An 18612-nucleotide genomic window follows, 5' to 3' on the forward strand; every position below is an offset into this window, starting at 1 on the left:
GATACACATTTCCATACAGATGAACAATGACACAAATATAAATGCATATTTTACAACATTGAAAAGAAAGCTGCACACCCCCACGAGATGTCTGACATTTATACCATAATTTACTGTGTCAGAAGAATTCTATTTATAAATATTTTGCTGGGGAGTAGCTTTGGTGGCTTGGTCAGTAGAATTATATATCATAATCAAATTAAAATTTTTCTTGCTTTTAAAAACCTTTTCTACCAAATCATTTCATTTTTAGCCCCCAAAATGTCACAAACAAAAGATATACACATTAGTAACCATAGATATACAGACCAGTGTATTTTTTGTAAATTAAAGAAAGTAAGTGATTCCAAAGCTACAATAAAAATACAAACTTAAAATAACTAAAGACTATGGAAAGCACAACAGATACTACATATTCAAGTATTAAAATGTTATTGTTCTTCTGGCCATGTACCAGATTCTATCTTACACAAAAACATGTTTAGGTGTTCAAGACCCTAGAACACTCAGGTGTACCAAGATGGACAACACTGCCTGTTTAGCGATTCCTTGTTGCACACTGTTTAGTTTATCCTGCACCACTATGCCCTGCCAGAACCATAGAGGGTACCCTACCCTGGCAGTATTGGGACACACCTAGGGCTCTCCCAGAGTAAGGTGAACATTGGAACGGAAACACTTGAAAGAGATTGTGAAGACATAAGTAGGGAAAAGAGCGCTGAAAAAAAAGTCCTCACCTAATGTTCTAGTTATTAAAGCACCTCTGTAACCTTCTGGGGGTTTTGCATGCTTTGGTGATGGTGACTCACTACACCGCTTGCATTCCAGCGGCTATGGGGGAGCAAGGAAGGGTAGTTTTGACTTATCTGAATCTATTCCTCGCAGGTTACACCAAGGTCCTCGACAGCTTTATACATTTGCAAGAGTCCTGGGATTCTCCATAGAAAGAGCCAGCTGACGCAGCTGATGTTTTGACAAAATGTAGCTCTGCCTTTTTTCAGGTGTAGAAAAAAAAATACATAAGATAAAGGGGTCATTTGAGGTGGGTGACTGATCCGCTTTAAAAAAAAACGAGCATTAGCGAATACATGAAATATGTCGGTTCAATGACTACATTAGTGAAATCAAATTTGGAATGTAATGGTGCTCCATTGTGCAAAGGAAAGGTTAGTAACTAGGTTGCACTAGAATCACAAACAGCATAGTGACTTTGTCAATATTTAATATTTACAATATAGGAAAGTTTTGAATCTGAATCAGTTTGTATAAAATAGCACATGGAAAAGGTTTGATATTACAAAAGCTACATTAAAGTTTAATAATCGCTTCTTTAATAAAAGCAAACGTTAAAATCCTGTTGTAATAGAATTGCGCAAAAATTGTATGTATTTTTGCATGTGTGCTGTCCTGCAGTGTGTCATGGTAGCCGATCCATTTGGCAATGGTGGTTTTAGCACATACCCAAGCCAAAGAGAGATGGTGATAGGAAGTTAAAAACTTAAGTATGGTCATTGCTAAAACATAGGGATTTTATTATAGTCCTCTCTATTGATTCCATAACTGAATACAAATCACATGCTGCAATTTGCTGTGAGTGACTTTCACCAGGGCAGCCTGCATGTTTCATACTGTAGCATGAGGACTCCCTGCTCAGAATAAAATGCATATACCGTATCTCTAAAGATCTAAGGAAACCACAAGCAACTTCTATTATTTATGCATGTTGCTACCATTTATCTAAGATCTAAGATACCCAGTGTTATTAAAGAAGCAGTGGTGAACACAGGGAAAAGGCAGGGGTACCCGGGAAGGTTAGAAGGGGGCACAGAGGCTAAAATATGAGATTGTAACACCTACATACTCCCTTCACCCTCCAATTGAGACGCAACAAGTCAGATAACCAGGGGTCATGCAAAACTGAGTTCAACCACCAATGCATGCACACCCAGCCACCTAATCCACAATGTTTAAGGGGATGTTTCAAGGGGGGAGCAGCCGGAATAAAAGTGGTGAATATGAAAATGTGCATCTGAAATGTTCCAGGATGTCAGAATTTTAAAATCAGACTTGTATTTATTCTTTTTCTCATTATCTGCAAAGAGATTGTGAATTGAATTAGAGCTGCATTTGGATTGGCTGGAGACACCCAACAAAAATACAGTTTTGATTTCAATGTATACATCTATTTTTTTAATTTTGTCTCACCATGCATGTCTCATTAAGGACTCTCTTAAAAGTGAAGACAGGGCATATACTTTTTACACACATATCTGTCTATAATGCACTATTTCATATGAAATCCAATTAATGTTAAGCATTTACCCCTTAGATGGACAGATATGGAACTTATCTAGTAACATGTTAATGGCATCATTAATTATTTTCTATCTATTTGGCACATATTAAAATGGAAGTCAATATATTTAAGCACATGAGAGTAGTAACAGATATTTGACAGTCACTGTAAGTGTCCAGATTCAAAAATATACTTGTGTCTTTCCATTTGGTTACCCAGAAAGAAATATGGGACTCAAATAAAGGCATCAGATTGCAAACAACCATCATCTAACTGCAAAGCATGCCACAATACAACACAAACATCATCTAACAGCCAAGTATGTCCAATCACCGACAACTGCACAATCGTGTCTAATCACATACAACCAACTACCAACTGAATAGACATGTCCTAATCACCCACCAACTGCACAAAAGTATCACTATCACACACAGCCAATCGCCAAGTGCCCTTAATCACATGCACAAAAGCTCTCTAATTCCACACAGAGAGGTCTTAACTAAAAGTACCGTGTACAGTGCTCTAAGTCTAAGAGTCCTTGAATGAATTGCTTGAAAATATTCTCAAAATGTGGCCACTCTTTATTTTTGTGCTTTTTTCCAGTGAAATGTTCACAGGGCTGATTAATAAAATGCCGAAGACAACAGGTCGTCATAATACTGACCAATCACATACGATTTATTTTTTTACATATTATAAAAAAACAAAAAACGCACACAGACAAAAAAAACAAACATTTTCCAGTAGATAGTGCATAGTATTCCAAGATTTCCCTTAAATGCTTGCTTTATGGACTACGTTCTGATTTCATTTTGAACAGCGATGTATTTCCCACAAGGACAATTAGGTTTAGGCTCTTGGGGGCATTGCGACTGGGGCAACTCATATTTATTCATTTAGGCATTTTTCGTTTCCATTTCCCTTTACAAGGCTTTCTTCTGTGGACACTAGGTGGTTCAGTGAATTCTTGCTGACTCTATTCAATCTTTTTTTTTAGTCCAGGCCACTGTCAACCTTAATGCTTACCTCCTGGATTCTTAATTTAGTAACTAACCCTTTTTGTAAATCACATTGCAATGTTTAATGTGTGTACTTTTGTGAGTAAATGCTCATGCATGTGTATTTGTATGAATGTGTTAATATATATATATATGTATGTACAAATACATACATTTACAATGTACAAAGCATATGAATTTAAAAAAAAAACAGACATTTTACATTTTTATACTCGAGCTACTGACTTTAACCAGGGGCCCTTAAGCTTGCCTAGATGTAGGGCTGTGAGATCGCTTAACCATCATTGATTTTGATGGCTGAAATTATAATTGGTCCTTGTTTAAATCAACATTATAAGTAACAATGTAATATGTCAACTCCTGATTTTCACAGCTAATTTCCTGTCAACGCTTTGATGTCAGAGTAAGTGTTGAAGAAACTCGGAAGATCTGAGGAAGCATATTACTAAGCTGGTAAAACATTTCTTCTGAGATATTCTGTTAGGGGAAAAAAGATAAACAAATTAGAAAATATAGATTTAATCTAAAAGTATATATGTTGATCGAAATTTATAAAGACCAACACATGCTAATTATTTGCAGGAAAAAAATTGCACAATAAGTACTTTCACAGGGAAGGCATATACAAGATTTTTGGGATTAAGAAATTTAGTATGAAGGGATCAACAAAAACCTAAATTAAATCTTTGTGAGAAATTGTCTTATTAACCCCTTTTGGTGCATGCGCTTACTATATTCGTGGAAGAATGTAATTACATGAATATATCATAGGTTAATAGGGCTGTGTGAAAAGGTTGTGCAAGAACATTAGAATTTTCATCAAGTCTTCATAACATGACATAATTATAGAATTCTCTATTATCTACAATGTACACAAATTTGTGTTGTCCACATACGTTTCTCATTATGCAGGTCCTACATATTGAGAAACGTATGTGGACAACACAAATTTGTGTCATTGTATTTGGAATCGAAATGGACTGCAGGTGACAATCAAATCACTTGTGCAAGCTCAAGGAAACCACAATCAACTTCAATTTTTTTATGCAAGAGTCCACTAATCTGAATGCCAAATATCACCGTAAGTCGTAACTTTTTTTTATTTATGCGATTTGCATAATGAAGAAAAAAATGATAGATTAAATACATCTTGGTGCTTGATTGCAATTACATGCCAAATGTGTGTTTTTAAATATATAACCACGTTTTCAGTTAAATATTTAGTTACAGAAGAAAAAAGTCAGCAGGATGTGATGCTGCAATGGATTTGTACCATATGAAAATTTAAGAATTTAGATAAGGGAATGAGTCATAAAAGGCAGATTCATTCAATAATGTGTTTCACTGTGCTGAAACATTTCCTGTCAACAAAGATTGGCTCATCAGAAAAAGAAATAAAAGAATATTCAGAGAGCGGCATGTTTCCTTTTCATGTTCGTCACTGTGTCGCCTGCTAATGAGTGCTTTGGGAACTGCAATTACAGCAGCCCCAGACAAATGCCAGAGTGTTACTCGGGGAAATTGGTTTCACAGAACGTAGCAGATAAGGGTTATTTGAAGATGTCTTTACACGTACAGAAGAAATGATTCATTGTGCATCGACATCTTACTCTTACAGATGTCAAGCTGCCTGGATGGAACTGATGGTCACTCTATGGGAACTTCTGTGCATTACTTACATTGTGGCATTGCTGTGTTCTTTCTTTGACTCTGTAAATGTCCTAAATGCAGTGGAAGCATCCAGGTTTAAAGGATCACTATAGGGTCAGGAACACAAACATGTATTCCTGACCCTATAGTGTTAAAACCTCCATCTAGCTCCCCTGGGCCCCTCATGACTCCATAAATATAGCAAAATCTTACTGTATTCAAGCCAGAAGCTGTATATCTGCATGCTGTTTGCCTCAAAATAAACAAGCAGTCTGCTGACATCATCAGAAGTGGTGCCCTGATCCAATCACGATGTTTCTCCATAGGATTGGCTGAGACTTACAAGGAGGCAGATCAGGGGCAGAGCCAGCATGATTCAAACACAGCCCTGGCCAATCTGCATCTCCTCATAGAGATGAATTGAATCAATGAATCTCTATGAGGAAAGTTCAGTGTCTGCATGCAGAGGGAGGGGACACTGAATGTTTGGATGCATTTTAGGCAGCCATGACCCAGGAAGGATCTCTAACAGCCATCTGAGGAGTGGCCAGTGAAGTTATCACTAGGTTGTAATGTAAACACTGCATTTTCTCTGAAAATACAGTGTTTACAGCAAAAAGCCTGAAGGTAATGCTTCAGACATTTTTAGATATTTAAACAGATTTGGAGTGACCTTGCCTCTGTACTTACTATTACTGTTTATTGATTTTGAATATCTACCTTTACATACAAGTAGGTGTTTCCAGTATCAAGGCATTTGCCTCTCCTGCCTTCAATTACTGCTGTATGTAGCACTTATTAAACATACTCAGGGGTTCCCTGCCCCTTTGCTTTTCCCCTTTACATTCCTGTCATTCTCCCACATTTTGTTGTTCTAATTCACAGCAGTGTCATGGAGAAACGAAAGCCAGAGAATTTAAATCACCTGTGGTACAAGGAACTGGACAGTTCTCGATACTCCTCCATCCCAAGAAACCATTTCCATCATGAAACCTAGAAAACAAAATAAGAAGAGGGGGTTCAAATGGGCTTGTGTTTATAGTGTTCCATCCAAACCTTTTAAATTCAGTTTCATATATTTTACTTCTATTGACTCTGAAATTATTAATTAGAACATCTGAACTTTTGTTTTATATATTATTATTTATCAGTATGTCACATGGGATAGTCTAGACCACGGTTAGGCAACTTTTTAGCAGCACTGTGCCGATATAGGATTGTGATGTCCCGTAGCGTGCCAATCCTATTTTTTTTAAATAGAGGTGTGTATGCTGCCGTATTCTACTTGTGTTATTTTTACTGTAATTGCTTTGTATCGTTGTATTTGTGCGTATATGAGCTATTATATTGTATATGTTCATATAGTAGTTTATGGTATCGTGTATGATACATATGAATGCGGGCTGTGTATGGGGGCTGTTTGTTGAATTGTGTTTGTGGATGGATATGTCACATTGTGTGTTTGGTAGTGTGTGGGGGCTGTTTGTATTATTTGTATGAGGGGAGGGTTATTCTGCATTTCTGTGTATATCTAGCAGTGTGGGTGGCTTCCCTGGGTTCCAGTGGGGACCAGGCCGGCCAGGTATAGCTCAAGTATAGGAGCTGCAACAGCAACTGCAGGCTACTCTACTACAGTGTGGATTCCCATTCACAAGTGCTGGGAGGAAGTGATCTGAGATCACTTCCTCTACGTTCTGCAATGCATTAATTGAGGATTTTCTTTCACCACCTTTTCGTATTAGCAGATATCTGAAGTTTCACTGAGACTCCTGATAGGCCAGAGACTGTTTGGCTCTAGCAGCCTTGAGTCCCGTGCAAAGACACCTTGAGTGCCGTGCATGGCACTAGTGCCGTAGGTTGCCTACCCCTGGTCTAGACTGAGCTTTAAGGCCCTGCAGCTTTGCATCTATTTTGACTTTACTTTCTTTTAGTATGTACTCTGAGGGCACAAAAGATGGTACCAAAGACCTGACTTTACAGCAATGTACAATTCTAGGGTCTTTATATTAGTATGACACAGCAGGCCAGGGAAATTAACCTCAAAATGCTATGAGTAAATGTGTGTTTGTGTGAAACACTAAAAAATAATATTACTGCTAGATGGCAATACTTGGTGGCGAAATGGGTATGTGAAAAGACTCAAAATACCCCTGAAATAGCTAGAGTTGACTTCTTTTGCAAATTGTATGCTGTGATGGCAGTAATTTGAGGCCCTCCAAATCCCCCCTACCCCCCCAAAAAAAATGTAAAAAAACCCTAGTCATGAAGAGCTGTTAATGCCTATAAGAGAGCAGAGAGAGATATGCACTCTTTGGAGCACAGACATCATTTTTTTTTTCTCATCAAAGTCCTTTTCCACTCCATATTCACATCAAAGTCCTTTTTATCTCCAAAAACTATAACCACTACAACACTTTATAGTGGTGTCAGGAGTACACTGACACACCCAATTGTAAGTAGTCAAACAGTTTTAGAATGGTTTGACTTCTTACCTGCGGTCTGCTGTAGTTGTTATGGTTTTGGAGTATTTAGCTTTTTTGAGGTGATGGCACACAACAAAAATAATCAACATAGTATGAGTTCACGTATTAACAAAAGAGTAAAAAGGTTCAGTATGATAAGCAAGAAAATACCTGTTTTATTAGGACATTCACATGAAAACATTTTTTGCTAAGCAATGCTACATAAAGAGACCCTTATAACTTGAATTAACTATAACCCCGCGGCTCTCGCAAGACTTACACTGGGAGCTGACAGAGGTGCTGACCGGCCCGGCGCGGAGGAGAAGTAAGTAACAGCTTCCTGCCAGCCCCCTCCTACACAGCCCCATTGTCTGTATTATGGCAATGTAAGTTGCCATAATACAGACATTGACTCAAGTATAAGTCGAGTTGGGGTTTTTCAGCATAAAAAATTTGCTGAAAAACTCGACTTATACTTGAGTATATATGGTAGCTTAACCAGCTATCAGACTAGGCTGTGGAACAACCCATAACTCAAAGAAACTGCTTATCATACAACTTAAAATAACCTGTATCCCTGGAGTATAGAGGCAGATATATTTAATCACTTTTAGTGCCTGTCTTTAACTTGTGTTAAGCATCTTTGCTGTACCAAACTAGGTAGATTGTTGTGGAAAGGGGAAAACCTGTATATTGCCAGAAATAAAATAAACATATAATGGGTAATCTATAAATAATCAAAAGTAGAGAGAAATGCAGTATAACTATGTTAAATGTTTTTATTGTATTTTAAATTATACATACAACAATCAAAGACAAACATTATACAAAAACAATACAGAAAAAAAATTAAATACATATAATATTGTTTACTATATTTCTCAATTTAGAAAAAGTATATAAAATTTACAATTTAGCTAAATGGAATTAATTTTTTAAATGTTTCTTTTATCTTTTTGATCCATTGGTCGTAATAGTGAATATAGTTTACATTTTTATTTGAGAATGAAACTCCCCTCTCCATTTCAAGTTGAAATAGAAGTTGTTTTTTATACTGAGTGAAATCAGGAGTTGATATTTTGCGATAACTATTTTTGCGGACATAAGACAGTGAAGAATCAATATTTGGTGATTTTTTGGGAGTTTACGCCATTTAAGGTGAAGCAAGCCAGTTTCTGGAGATTTCTTTAGATTTATATTAAAAACTGACATAGTAGAGTATATCGTGTCCCAGAATGTAATTATTCTTGGACAGTTCCACCAAATATGTATCATAGATCCTTCCTGAGCTAAACATCTCCAGCAGAGTGGGGAGTTAGTTGCAGATATCTTAGCCAATCTAGTTGGAACTAAGTACCATATGTGAAGTACTTTGAAGAATGTTTCTATAATATTAAGGCAGTGTATATGCTTTTTAACCAATCTCAAGGGAGAACACCATTCCTTGTCTGTAATTTTGTGGTGCAGAATAATGCAGAATAACTATGTCCACCATTGTGACCACTGACAGGGAGTCCTAAAGGAATCATTCTTAGCCCCATGTTTCATCAGTCATGTCCCGCTGCTCATCTCAGAGTGAATGGCACAACATTATCAATGTCCCATTGATGAGCTGAGATGTTTGCCAGCTGACAAGGCCTCAGACTAGGGATTGGAAAAAAGTGGAGGCAGGGGAAATTGAATCAAGCCTCTGTTCCTTTCCCTCCTGGCTCATCAACAAGGAACATGGGAGGCCCCATTGGTACCTTAACCCTGCAGCCTGCAAGCTTTGAGTAATGGCCCATAGAGATATTCACCAGGTAGGCGTAGCACAACTGTGATCTTCATAGAAGTTGAGGTTTGAGTCCTCAAACAATAATGATTTGTGTCTCATGGACGGCCATAATAACTATTCATCTATCAGCACAGGACCGGAAGGTAACCACAATGTACCTGGGGGCTGTTTACATCCAAATGTATAGCTTTCACTTGCTTCAAAGGCAACATCATGGAAAAGAGGCAGAAGAGGCATTTCAGCAGCTTCCACAGAATCCGCCACACAACTGATCATTTTTCTGAGATGCTGTCTGTCCTCCAGAAGATCTACCCGGTTAGCAAGAAAGGTATGTGATTGTTGAAGTTGCTGGCTAAGAATCACAGGTGAGTGAGATTGACTGAGATTCTTCCAATGCCTTATTTGACCCGGTCGGGTGTGGGTGGACCTCCTCTCGAACCACTGTTAAATCCGTTTATAACAGCTTGCTGATGTCCCATAAAAGGCCTTGGATATCTGCCTTAGTTCTTCAGATAAGGATGAGGGAAATTTGTGGCGAAGAGTAGCCATCTTGGGCCTCTTCTCGAAGCAGAGTAAATCTTGTTGGATCTTTTTCCCTTTTCAATTCTGAGCTTGCGTGATCTTTCCTTATTGCTTTGTAACAAAAATTGAACAGTGCACACATTTTGCCAGAGATTACTCCCACTAGGGTGCATCAGATAGGGAGGGCAAGTCCCCACAAATCCTCTGGAAAATGACAAAGAACCTCCAGGCACAGCTAGTGGTTTCTTCAAATGGCAGTGTTTATTCGAGATCAAGAATAAAGTATCAATGTTTCAGCTCTTACATGAGCCTTTGTCATGGACGTTCTTTGTAACTTTTATAGCATTCTACAACAATTATACTGTGTAGTACAAGGAGCCCACAGTGAATGCGTCAGTACAATGCCTGCTATCTCCTCCCCATATTAAGGTATAAGCAAGGGCGGCACTACAATTATGTGTTACCAACCAAGGTGGGAACTCATTCACTTACAGTGATCCCTTTAGAATTTTTTTTTTATTTGAAGGAACTCTCCAATGCCAGGAAAACAAATCTGTTTTATAAAAACTGCAATAATTACACTTGCAGGATTAAGGGTTGATGGGAGTTGGCACCCAGACCACTCCAATGGGCAGAAGTGGTCTGGGGGCCTGGAGCGTCCTTTTAAAACATTTTTAACATTTGCTCCTGACTCAAGAGTGCAAAATAATTTTAGCAAAGCTGCATCACAGGAAAATCATACGCAACATGACAATTTTATTTGAAACCCCCAAAACATATAGAAGCATGCCATGTTTAAGTAATCACTCACATTGTGCACCTTTGAGGCTATAGTGTTGCCTTACCTTTGACACACTTAAACACCAGTTCAGCTCTCTTGGAGCACCACGGGATAGTCATTTCCTAAATAGAAAAATGAAATGCAGTCAGGAAATCTTTTTTGGATGAAGTGTTCATTATTATTAGGTCCAGAGGGTGTGTGCGGGTTTTACATAGCTCAATCAGGAGAGTACGTGTGACTGTGCAAGTGATAGTTAATTTAAGGTCTCCATCTCCTGTTAAGATCACAAATAACAAGGAGTGGCTCTGCAGTCTTTTTGAATAGCCATGGACATGGGGCTACGTGTTGCTTTTACCTAGGGTGTAAACTGGGAATCAGGAATTTGCATGTCCTTTTTTTATTTTTATTTTAAAGCAAGAACAATTGCATTCCAGTGATAGCATTGTCATTCTATGGGAGAACATTAGATTTTGAAGAATAAGTTATGACGGGTGTGTTTCTAAGCAAAACATGCATGGTTCTAGTAAGATTAGGAACTGACCGGATCACAGGAGCCAGGGCACCTTACTATGCTATTACCTGCAAATAAAGTTCACATGTTTATATTATATTCAAAATGGCATTTTGGCTTCTACATATAATTATTCTTCAAGTACTTGTGAATCTCTGGGTTTGAAGGGAACGATTCTGTGTAAGAATTAAAAGGCAAATATCAGTCTTCGTAAGCTATTAGAATGTGACACTAAGAGACAAGCTCCTATTTAAATAGGAACTGTCATTTCTCAAGATTTCAAAATTAATGTTTACTTATCCTATTGGCAAATATATGCTTGTGATGTGTAGAAACTAAAATTACATTTAGGAATTCACACTCTTTATATTGGGGTTTATTCACTAAATTGTGAGTTTGCATTGACAGCCAGTTCCAAAATGAAAGAGAACAAAGCAGGTTTTGACAAAATCCAGTTTCTGTTGAAGCATTTTTGCACCTAATGTTTTGACCTCGGATGGCATGTCACCATTTATTAATACACCGTTTTAAAAATCATAATCAAACTATTACAATTTTAGATCTCCTGCTGTAATATGTGGAATGTTGACTATTTATTATGCATTATCACATGTAAAAAAATATATTTATGACTAATTTCCATTGTCTTTAGAAAATAAACATATACTATACATCAGAAATACTTCTAGATTTGGATTCTATTGTTTGTCAAGATGTCATAGAGATGCAATATTTTTCAATGTTGCTGGGGAAAAAAATAAAACATTGAGCATCGTAATTTATCTGCCTACACGGAACACATGCTACCATTTGATGCTGTCAACAGTGGCGTAGGCGACTGACAGTGGTTTCAGCCCTGTGTTTTGGATAATGATAAAAACCAGTGTCCTAAAAAGAACAGTTTTATTGCCTTTGCATTAATGCCATATTTAGAGGTGAATAAGGTCGTAGAACAGGAAGCTCATAGACCCTCGGTGACTGGCCACACCATCAGTAAAACTGAGTAATTTCGCAACATATACACTGAATAATGCATATCACAATATAATAGACTATACCAGGGATAGGCAACCTACGGCTCTCCAGATGTTGTGGACTACATCCCCCATAATGCTCTTACACACATAATGCTAGCAAAGCATCATGGGAGGTGTAGTCCAAAACATCTGGAGAGCCGAAGGTTGCCTATCCCTGGACTATACCCAAGTCATGTGTCAGGCTAATGCTGAATACTAAAGGGTTGTGGTAGTCTCTCTGGCTAAGAGCAAGAGTTATAGCAATCTAAAGCCCTATACTCAAGAGCAGTGCTGTATCTACCGCGAGGCTAACAAGGCATTTGGGCGGCACTTTCAGGGGGGCAGCAAAAAAAGCCGCCCTCCCAAACACCCTGGCAAATGCCTTGCCAGCCTCTTGTCCTGGGGGGCCCAGGAGCTGGCCAGCTGGCCACCTCATGGCCCTCCAAGGCTGGCATGCGCTGATGTAGGCGGGTGGCGAGGGAGCACACACCACTGAGCTCTCCCCTGTCAGCACCTCACTAATGCCGGAGCCATAATATGACGTCACTCCGGCCACGGCTGAGAGGTGTGCAAGGGAGCTGAGCAGGAGGATCAGAGCTCCCTCGCCGCCTCCAATATGAGCCTGCCAACCCGACCCAGCAACCGCCCGCGCATGTCAGCTCAGCCAGCAGCACGCCCACTGGACCCCAGAGAATAAATCCACTCCAGCACTCCCAAAGGTAGAGAGGCTAGGTGGATTGAAATGTAAATATTTTGTAAAAAAGTGTGTTAGTGTGTGTGTATTAGTGAGTATTTTAGTGTGTGTCTGTGTTAGTGACTGTGTTAGTGTCTGTTAGTGAGTGTGTGTTAGTGTGTGTGTGTCAGTTAATGTGTGTCTGACACTGTGTGTCTGAGACACATATCTGTCAGTGAGTGTGTATGTATGTTGTCAGTGTGTATCTGTCAGTGAGTATATGTGTGTGTCTGACACTGAGTGGGTGTGCGTCTGTCAGTGAGTGTGTATCTGTCAGTGCATGTGTCTGTCAGTGAGTGTATATGTGTCGGTCAGTGAATGCGTGTCTGCCAGTGTGTATGTCGGTGAATGTGAGTGTAACTGTGAGTGAGTGAGTATGTCTGTGAATGTGTAAGTGTGTGCTGGCTAAACAGTGGGTGTGACAATGACTTTGTATCTGTCAGTGAGTGTATGTCAGTGCATGCATCAGTGAGGGTGTGTGTCTATCAGGAAGAGAAATTTGGAAGGGGGTAGGGGTTGCTGAGTTTTGTCATGCCTAGGGCAGCACAAAACCAGAAAACACCACTGCTCAAGAGTATAACGATTTATATCTGCCTACCTCAAATCCTCATAGATTGTAACAGTCTAATGAACTATACACATGCCATGTGTAGTTTGACTAGTCTGACACAAGCTCTACAGTCTAACAGACCACATGTAAGCCATGCAACAGTATAATGGAATATATGCAAATCACTTCATGTGACTATTGGACCATGAGCTTGAGTTGTGGCAACTTGGACTAAGACTATTTGCAAACCAAGTGGCAATCTAATGGCATGTGGTTAGGTAACAGACAAAGAACAAGAGTCATGGCAGTCTAAGGGATAATACACAAAGGAACAATAAACAAGATCTTAAAAGTTTTACCAGTAAATGTCCTAATGATATGTATCTGCCTACCTCAAATGGTCATAGATTGTAAGCTTTAAGATGGACCATCAACACCTTTAAATATTCACTTACTTTAATCATTATGTGCTAGTGAATTTTCTGGTGCTGTTTACACTAATCAGTCACAAACATTAAAACCAACTGCCTGATATTGTGTAGGTTCCATTCGTGCTGCCAAAACAGCTCTGATGCATCGAGTCATGGACTCCACAAGACCTCTGAATGGGTCCCATGGTATTTGGCATCAAGACATTAGCAGCAGATCCTTTAAGTCTTGCAAGTTGTGAGGTGGTCCTCCATGATCGGTTTTGTTTTTCCACATCCCACAGATGCTCGATCGGATTGAGATCTGGGGAATTTGAAGGCCAAGGCAACACCTTGACCTCTTTGTCATGTTCCTCAAACCATTCTTAAACAATTTTTGCAGTGTGGCAGGATGAATTATCCTGCTGAAAGAGGCCACTGTCATCAGAAAGCACCGCTCCCATGATGGGGTGTACGTGATCTGCAACAATCTCTTGGTGGGTGGTACTTGTCAAAGAAACATCCACATGAATGCCAGGTTCCATGGTTTCACTGCAGAACATTGCTCAAACTGCTTCCACCTGCCTGTCTTCTTCCTATAGTGCATCTTGCTGACATTTCTTTCCCAGGTAAACGATGGACATGCACCCATCCATCTGAGCTAAAAGAAAACATGATTCATCAGACCAGGAAACCTTCTTTTATTGCTTCACAGTCCAGTTCTGATGCTCACGTCCACATTGAAGGCCCTTTCTGCAGTGGACAGGAGTCATTATGGGCACTCTGACTGTTCACGGCCAGCATTACGTTTGTCAGTAATTTGAGCTACAGTAGCTCTTCTGTGCAATCGGACCTGTCGGGTTAGCCTTCACTGCCCATGTGCATCAACAAACCTTGGAGCCCATTATCCAGAGGCTGGTTCACTGGTAGTCCTTCCTTGCACCACTTTTGGTGGCACTAATCACTGCATACCAGGAACACCCCACAAGACTTGCTGTTTTGGAGATGCTCTTAACCAGTCGTCTAGCCATTACTATTTGGCCCTTGCCAAAGTCACTCAGATCTTTTTGCTTGTCCTTTTTTCCTGCTTCCAACACATAAAATGCAAGTACTGACTGCTCACTTACCCCTTGGCAGGAGCCATTGTAACAATATAATCAATGCTATTCACTTCACCGGTCAGTAGTTTTAATGTTGTGGCTGATCAGTGTAAATGCTAGTAATAATACTAGGTGCATACATTTATAAAGGGGAATGAATCTGAGCCACATTACAGGCTATTCATATTAGCAATCCTTGAGGACAGCAGCATCTCAATCAGCGAAGATAACAATGCATTTATTTTGTTTGTGAATGAGGATGAGTTTAGTAAATACTACCTTTATAAGCTTGTATTGTTTAAAAGAAGACCCAGGGGCCTAGACATGGATACCTGCATGACATAAGTTTAATCTAAAGTAGAATTCTCATGCCCACATGCTCCTTTTACCAAAACCAATATTAATAACAGAGAATAGCAGGCAAGTCAAACTGGAGGCAAGCTGCAGTATGTCTTCCAGCATGAAGAAGGATGTAAGAAACATCTGTGTTCTATAACAAGTATACAAGTAAAAATACATATATATATATATATATATATATAAATAAATATAAATTTAAAAAATATATACACACACACACACACACAAAAAAAAAGGTCCTGCAATCAAACTCTCACTACACTTGGGCAGCAGCAGCTATACCTCAAATACAAGGAAGAAAACCAAAAGAATTACCTGTGCAATAACATTTTTTGGTTTTATGTATTTGGGAGTTATTTAAATATACATGGGGATTTGAAATGGTGCACAGGTAATATTTTTTGCTTTTGTAAAAATAATACATAGCAATATATACCACTAAAACATAACCATTGTTTATTTTTATTTAATTTTTTTTAAAAATTCTCATACTCCTTTAAGAACTAGAAGGGAAGGCGTTTTCTATAAAACAGTATTATACCCTTGGGACGATCAAGAATGCTCCTGATAAGCTCCAGCCATTAAAAAAAAACACAAACATCTACACAGCTGTGTCACTGGTTAACACATAAATAACAGTGTGGTAAACGCAACCTCAAAAATAAAGTTTTAGAGCATCACATGATTCACACTTGGTTTGAGAAATCTAATACCTAGAAGTTTGTCACTCCACGCTTCTACAGAAATTGAATGTTTCAGATTAGGACAGCCAGATGTAGAACTGGTCTAGGAGACCAGAAAACACCAGTGTCATTAAATAGGCTGTGCAGATAATCATTGTGAACATGGAATATCCTTCTCTGGGTCACAGAGTTCTCTATCTTTATTCCTAAAATGTCCATGAACTCCTACACATGTCCTTTTGAGAAGCACATGTTCTACATTTGGCATAACTGTTTCCAAGCAAACATTAATTTAAATTTTTTCTACTTGTACTTTAAAAACATGAAGGCTGCGGTCATACAATTAATGTTACAACCTGGCAAAGAATGGAAACCTGATTTACAGAGATAAAATTAACAATGCGTTTTATTCCTCCCTGTAACAATTTATTATTTTGTGCATTCTGGATCCATCCTCCCTCAATCTTTGATTAGAGTATAACTAACAATTCTCTCTTTCAATCATTGAGAATATGGGAAATTAATCCTGTGATGATTTGTAAAGATGTCTGCAGTAAGAAAAATAGGTGATAAAAAACATTTAATGTGATTTTAGAAGGTATTTGGTTTATTCCTGTATAGAATCAGTTAAAGAGCAAAATATGAAAAGATTACACTGTATAGAGCAGGGGTGACTAAAAGGTAAACCCCCAGATGTCGTAGAACTACAACTCCCATGATGCTTTGTCATTCTAAAGGCATGCAAAGCATCATGGGAGTTGTACTTCTAAAACATCTGGGGAGCTACCTTTTGCGCACCCCTAGTATAGAGAATAATTTTTCATTTCTGATGGCCAAATTGCTAGCAGATGTATTGAGACATGTTTAGAACAACTATTAACTAGCAGGTCGCCACTTTACCAGCAATTACAGGACACTGTGAACATACTGACGCAGCCCAGTCCACAGCAGAGATTGGATGTGATCATCAGATAAGAATAAAATGTAAGTTAATACATTTTCGGATTATTATAGTAGCACAATGTACAGGTAAAGCATTATGAACGGCTTAAATTGACTTTTTTGCCTACACATTTGTGGCTGATTAAGTTGAAGTTGCAGTCCCACTAACGAAAGACTCTTACCTCGGACATTTCATGAACCAGCAGAAGAGGGATGTTAATAGTTGTGATATCATGAGTACAGCACACCTTCAAAATGTTCCTCAAACCCATTATTGCTGGATCCCTTGCAGATATGTTTCCACTTCGCATATTGTCATCCACACACAGGTGAAAAACCACATGGATTTCAGACAGGTTGGAATGTCTCGTCACATAAAATTCCCCTGTAAATTTGCATAACACGGTTTAAATGGTGTCTGTAAGACAGCTTACAGTATAAGTATCACTTGCTTACTCTTTTTTTTTTTTGGTAAATCTGTTTATTAAGGTATAATGATCAGCATAGAGTTGGCTCGCAGGCCAGGCAACTAGGCAACAATTCCATAAGAAAGGCAAAGCGAATATAAGAATTTCAAGACCCAATACAGTACAATTTAAACAGAGCCAATGCAGTTAAACATTTTAGAATCAAGGGTTCTGAGTATTGATCTGCTGACGGGTCCCGTGCTTCCCTTCCGCTAGGTGTGGGTGCAGAGAGCGAGCATCATCTTAGGGTGTTCTAGTAATGTATGTAGGGATGTATGAGTGTTTACCCATAGTGTGCTGCTGCTTTTGGTTGGACATAAACTGTGTCCGGGGCTCACCCGTGGAGAGCAGGGTTAAATGTATCGGAGGAACAGTCATCATCTTAGAGGATAAGACTCGGAGAGGCTGACAATATAGTAAAGCGTCTGTTCAATGGTATTCAGGTACACTTGCTTATTGTTGTGTTGGCGAAGTGCGCAGGTAAATGGATACTTCGGGTGGATTTATCATGCATAATTAAACCCAATATAAATTAAATAAAACACTTCCTGTATCCTTCTTTCTCCTATCTCTATTTCCTCTTTTCTTACCTCTCAATTCTTGGTTTGTCTTTTTTTTATTCATATCCTACTGTCTCTTAAAAATAAAAAACTATTTTGTTGACATTGTGATAACAATGCACGGCTATTGATCCCATAATTTTTAAACTTTGTTACATTTTATCACTATATTGCATTTTGTCACAATTGGCTATAAACCTTGTCTTGTCAGCACCTCAATGAAAATGTTAACTGATAAAAGTAATCTATGACTGTCCCACATTTCAAGCAATCGCTGAGTTTTTACACTGATCCTTTTTAGCAGCAGACTGGCTGAGAGCTCTCCACCTATACATGTTTCACTCATATTTTGGTACTAAATTTGCAGAGTGGAAAATTTTGGTCTAGCTCAATCAATTTGTTTAATATAAAATAAAATAAAAATGTTTGGTCGAATGAACTTCGTACATGCGGTGGTTTGGCTCGTTCGCATTCTACTCATGCAAAAGATTTGAGCGAACCAAAAGGGCGTGAAAATTAGCCAATTAGTGAACTGAAAAAAACTAAAAAATGTATGTAATATTAAGTAAAGTCACTCTTATTTATAATAGCTAAATTTTATCAACATAATTCTGGCCAAACAGGATGGTATTTTAACATTCAAATTCAGTTCACATTTGTTAAACATTCCCTCATTTCAGCATTCGATTGCAAATATTAAGAGAGTTTGGTCTGGGTGATCCCTGCTTTACTTATTATTTATTTTTATTTATTTAATTTAGTGGCTGTCACCTATC

The 18612-nt window shown here is 38.5% G+C and overlaps 1 protein-coding gene across 2 annotated transcripts in view; it reads right to left on the reverse strand.

Annotated features, from left to right (window-relative positions):
- Positions 1-3417: 3417 nt before the first annotated feature.
- The window catches only part of FERRY3 (FERRY endosomal RAB5 effector complex subunit 3), an 85864-nt gene continuing 70669 nt past the window's right edge, over positions 3418-18612 (reverse strand). For both annotated transcript variants that reach the window (XM_063445386.1, XM_063445387.1), the window contains exons 12-15: positions 16992-17194; positions 10572-10629; positions 5894-5961; positions 3418-3795 (exon numbers count right to left, since the gene is read on the reverse strand). In XM_063445386.1, coding sequence (XP_063301456.1) covers positions 3703-3795; positions 5894-5961; positions 10572-10629; positions 16992-17194 — 422 coding nt within the window. In that variant the 3' untranslated portion in view covers positions 3418-3702. The remainder of the gene's footprint in view (positions 3796-5893; positions 5962-10571; positions 10630-16991; positions 17195-18612) is intronic.

The sequence above is a fragment of the Pelobates fuscus genome, chromosome 3, assembly GCF_036172605.1.
Source record: "Pelobates fuscus isolate aPelFus1 chromosome 3, aPelFus1.pri, whole genome shotgun sequence".
In the NCBI taxonomy this organism is placed as follows: Eukaryota; Metazoa; Chordata; class Amphibia; order Anura; family Pelobatidae; genus Pelobates; species Pelobates fuscus.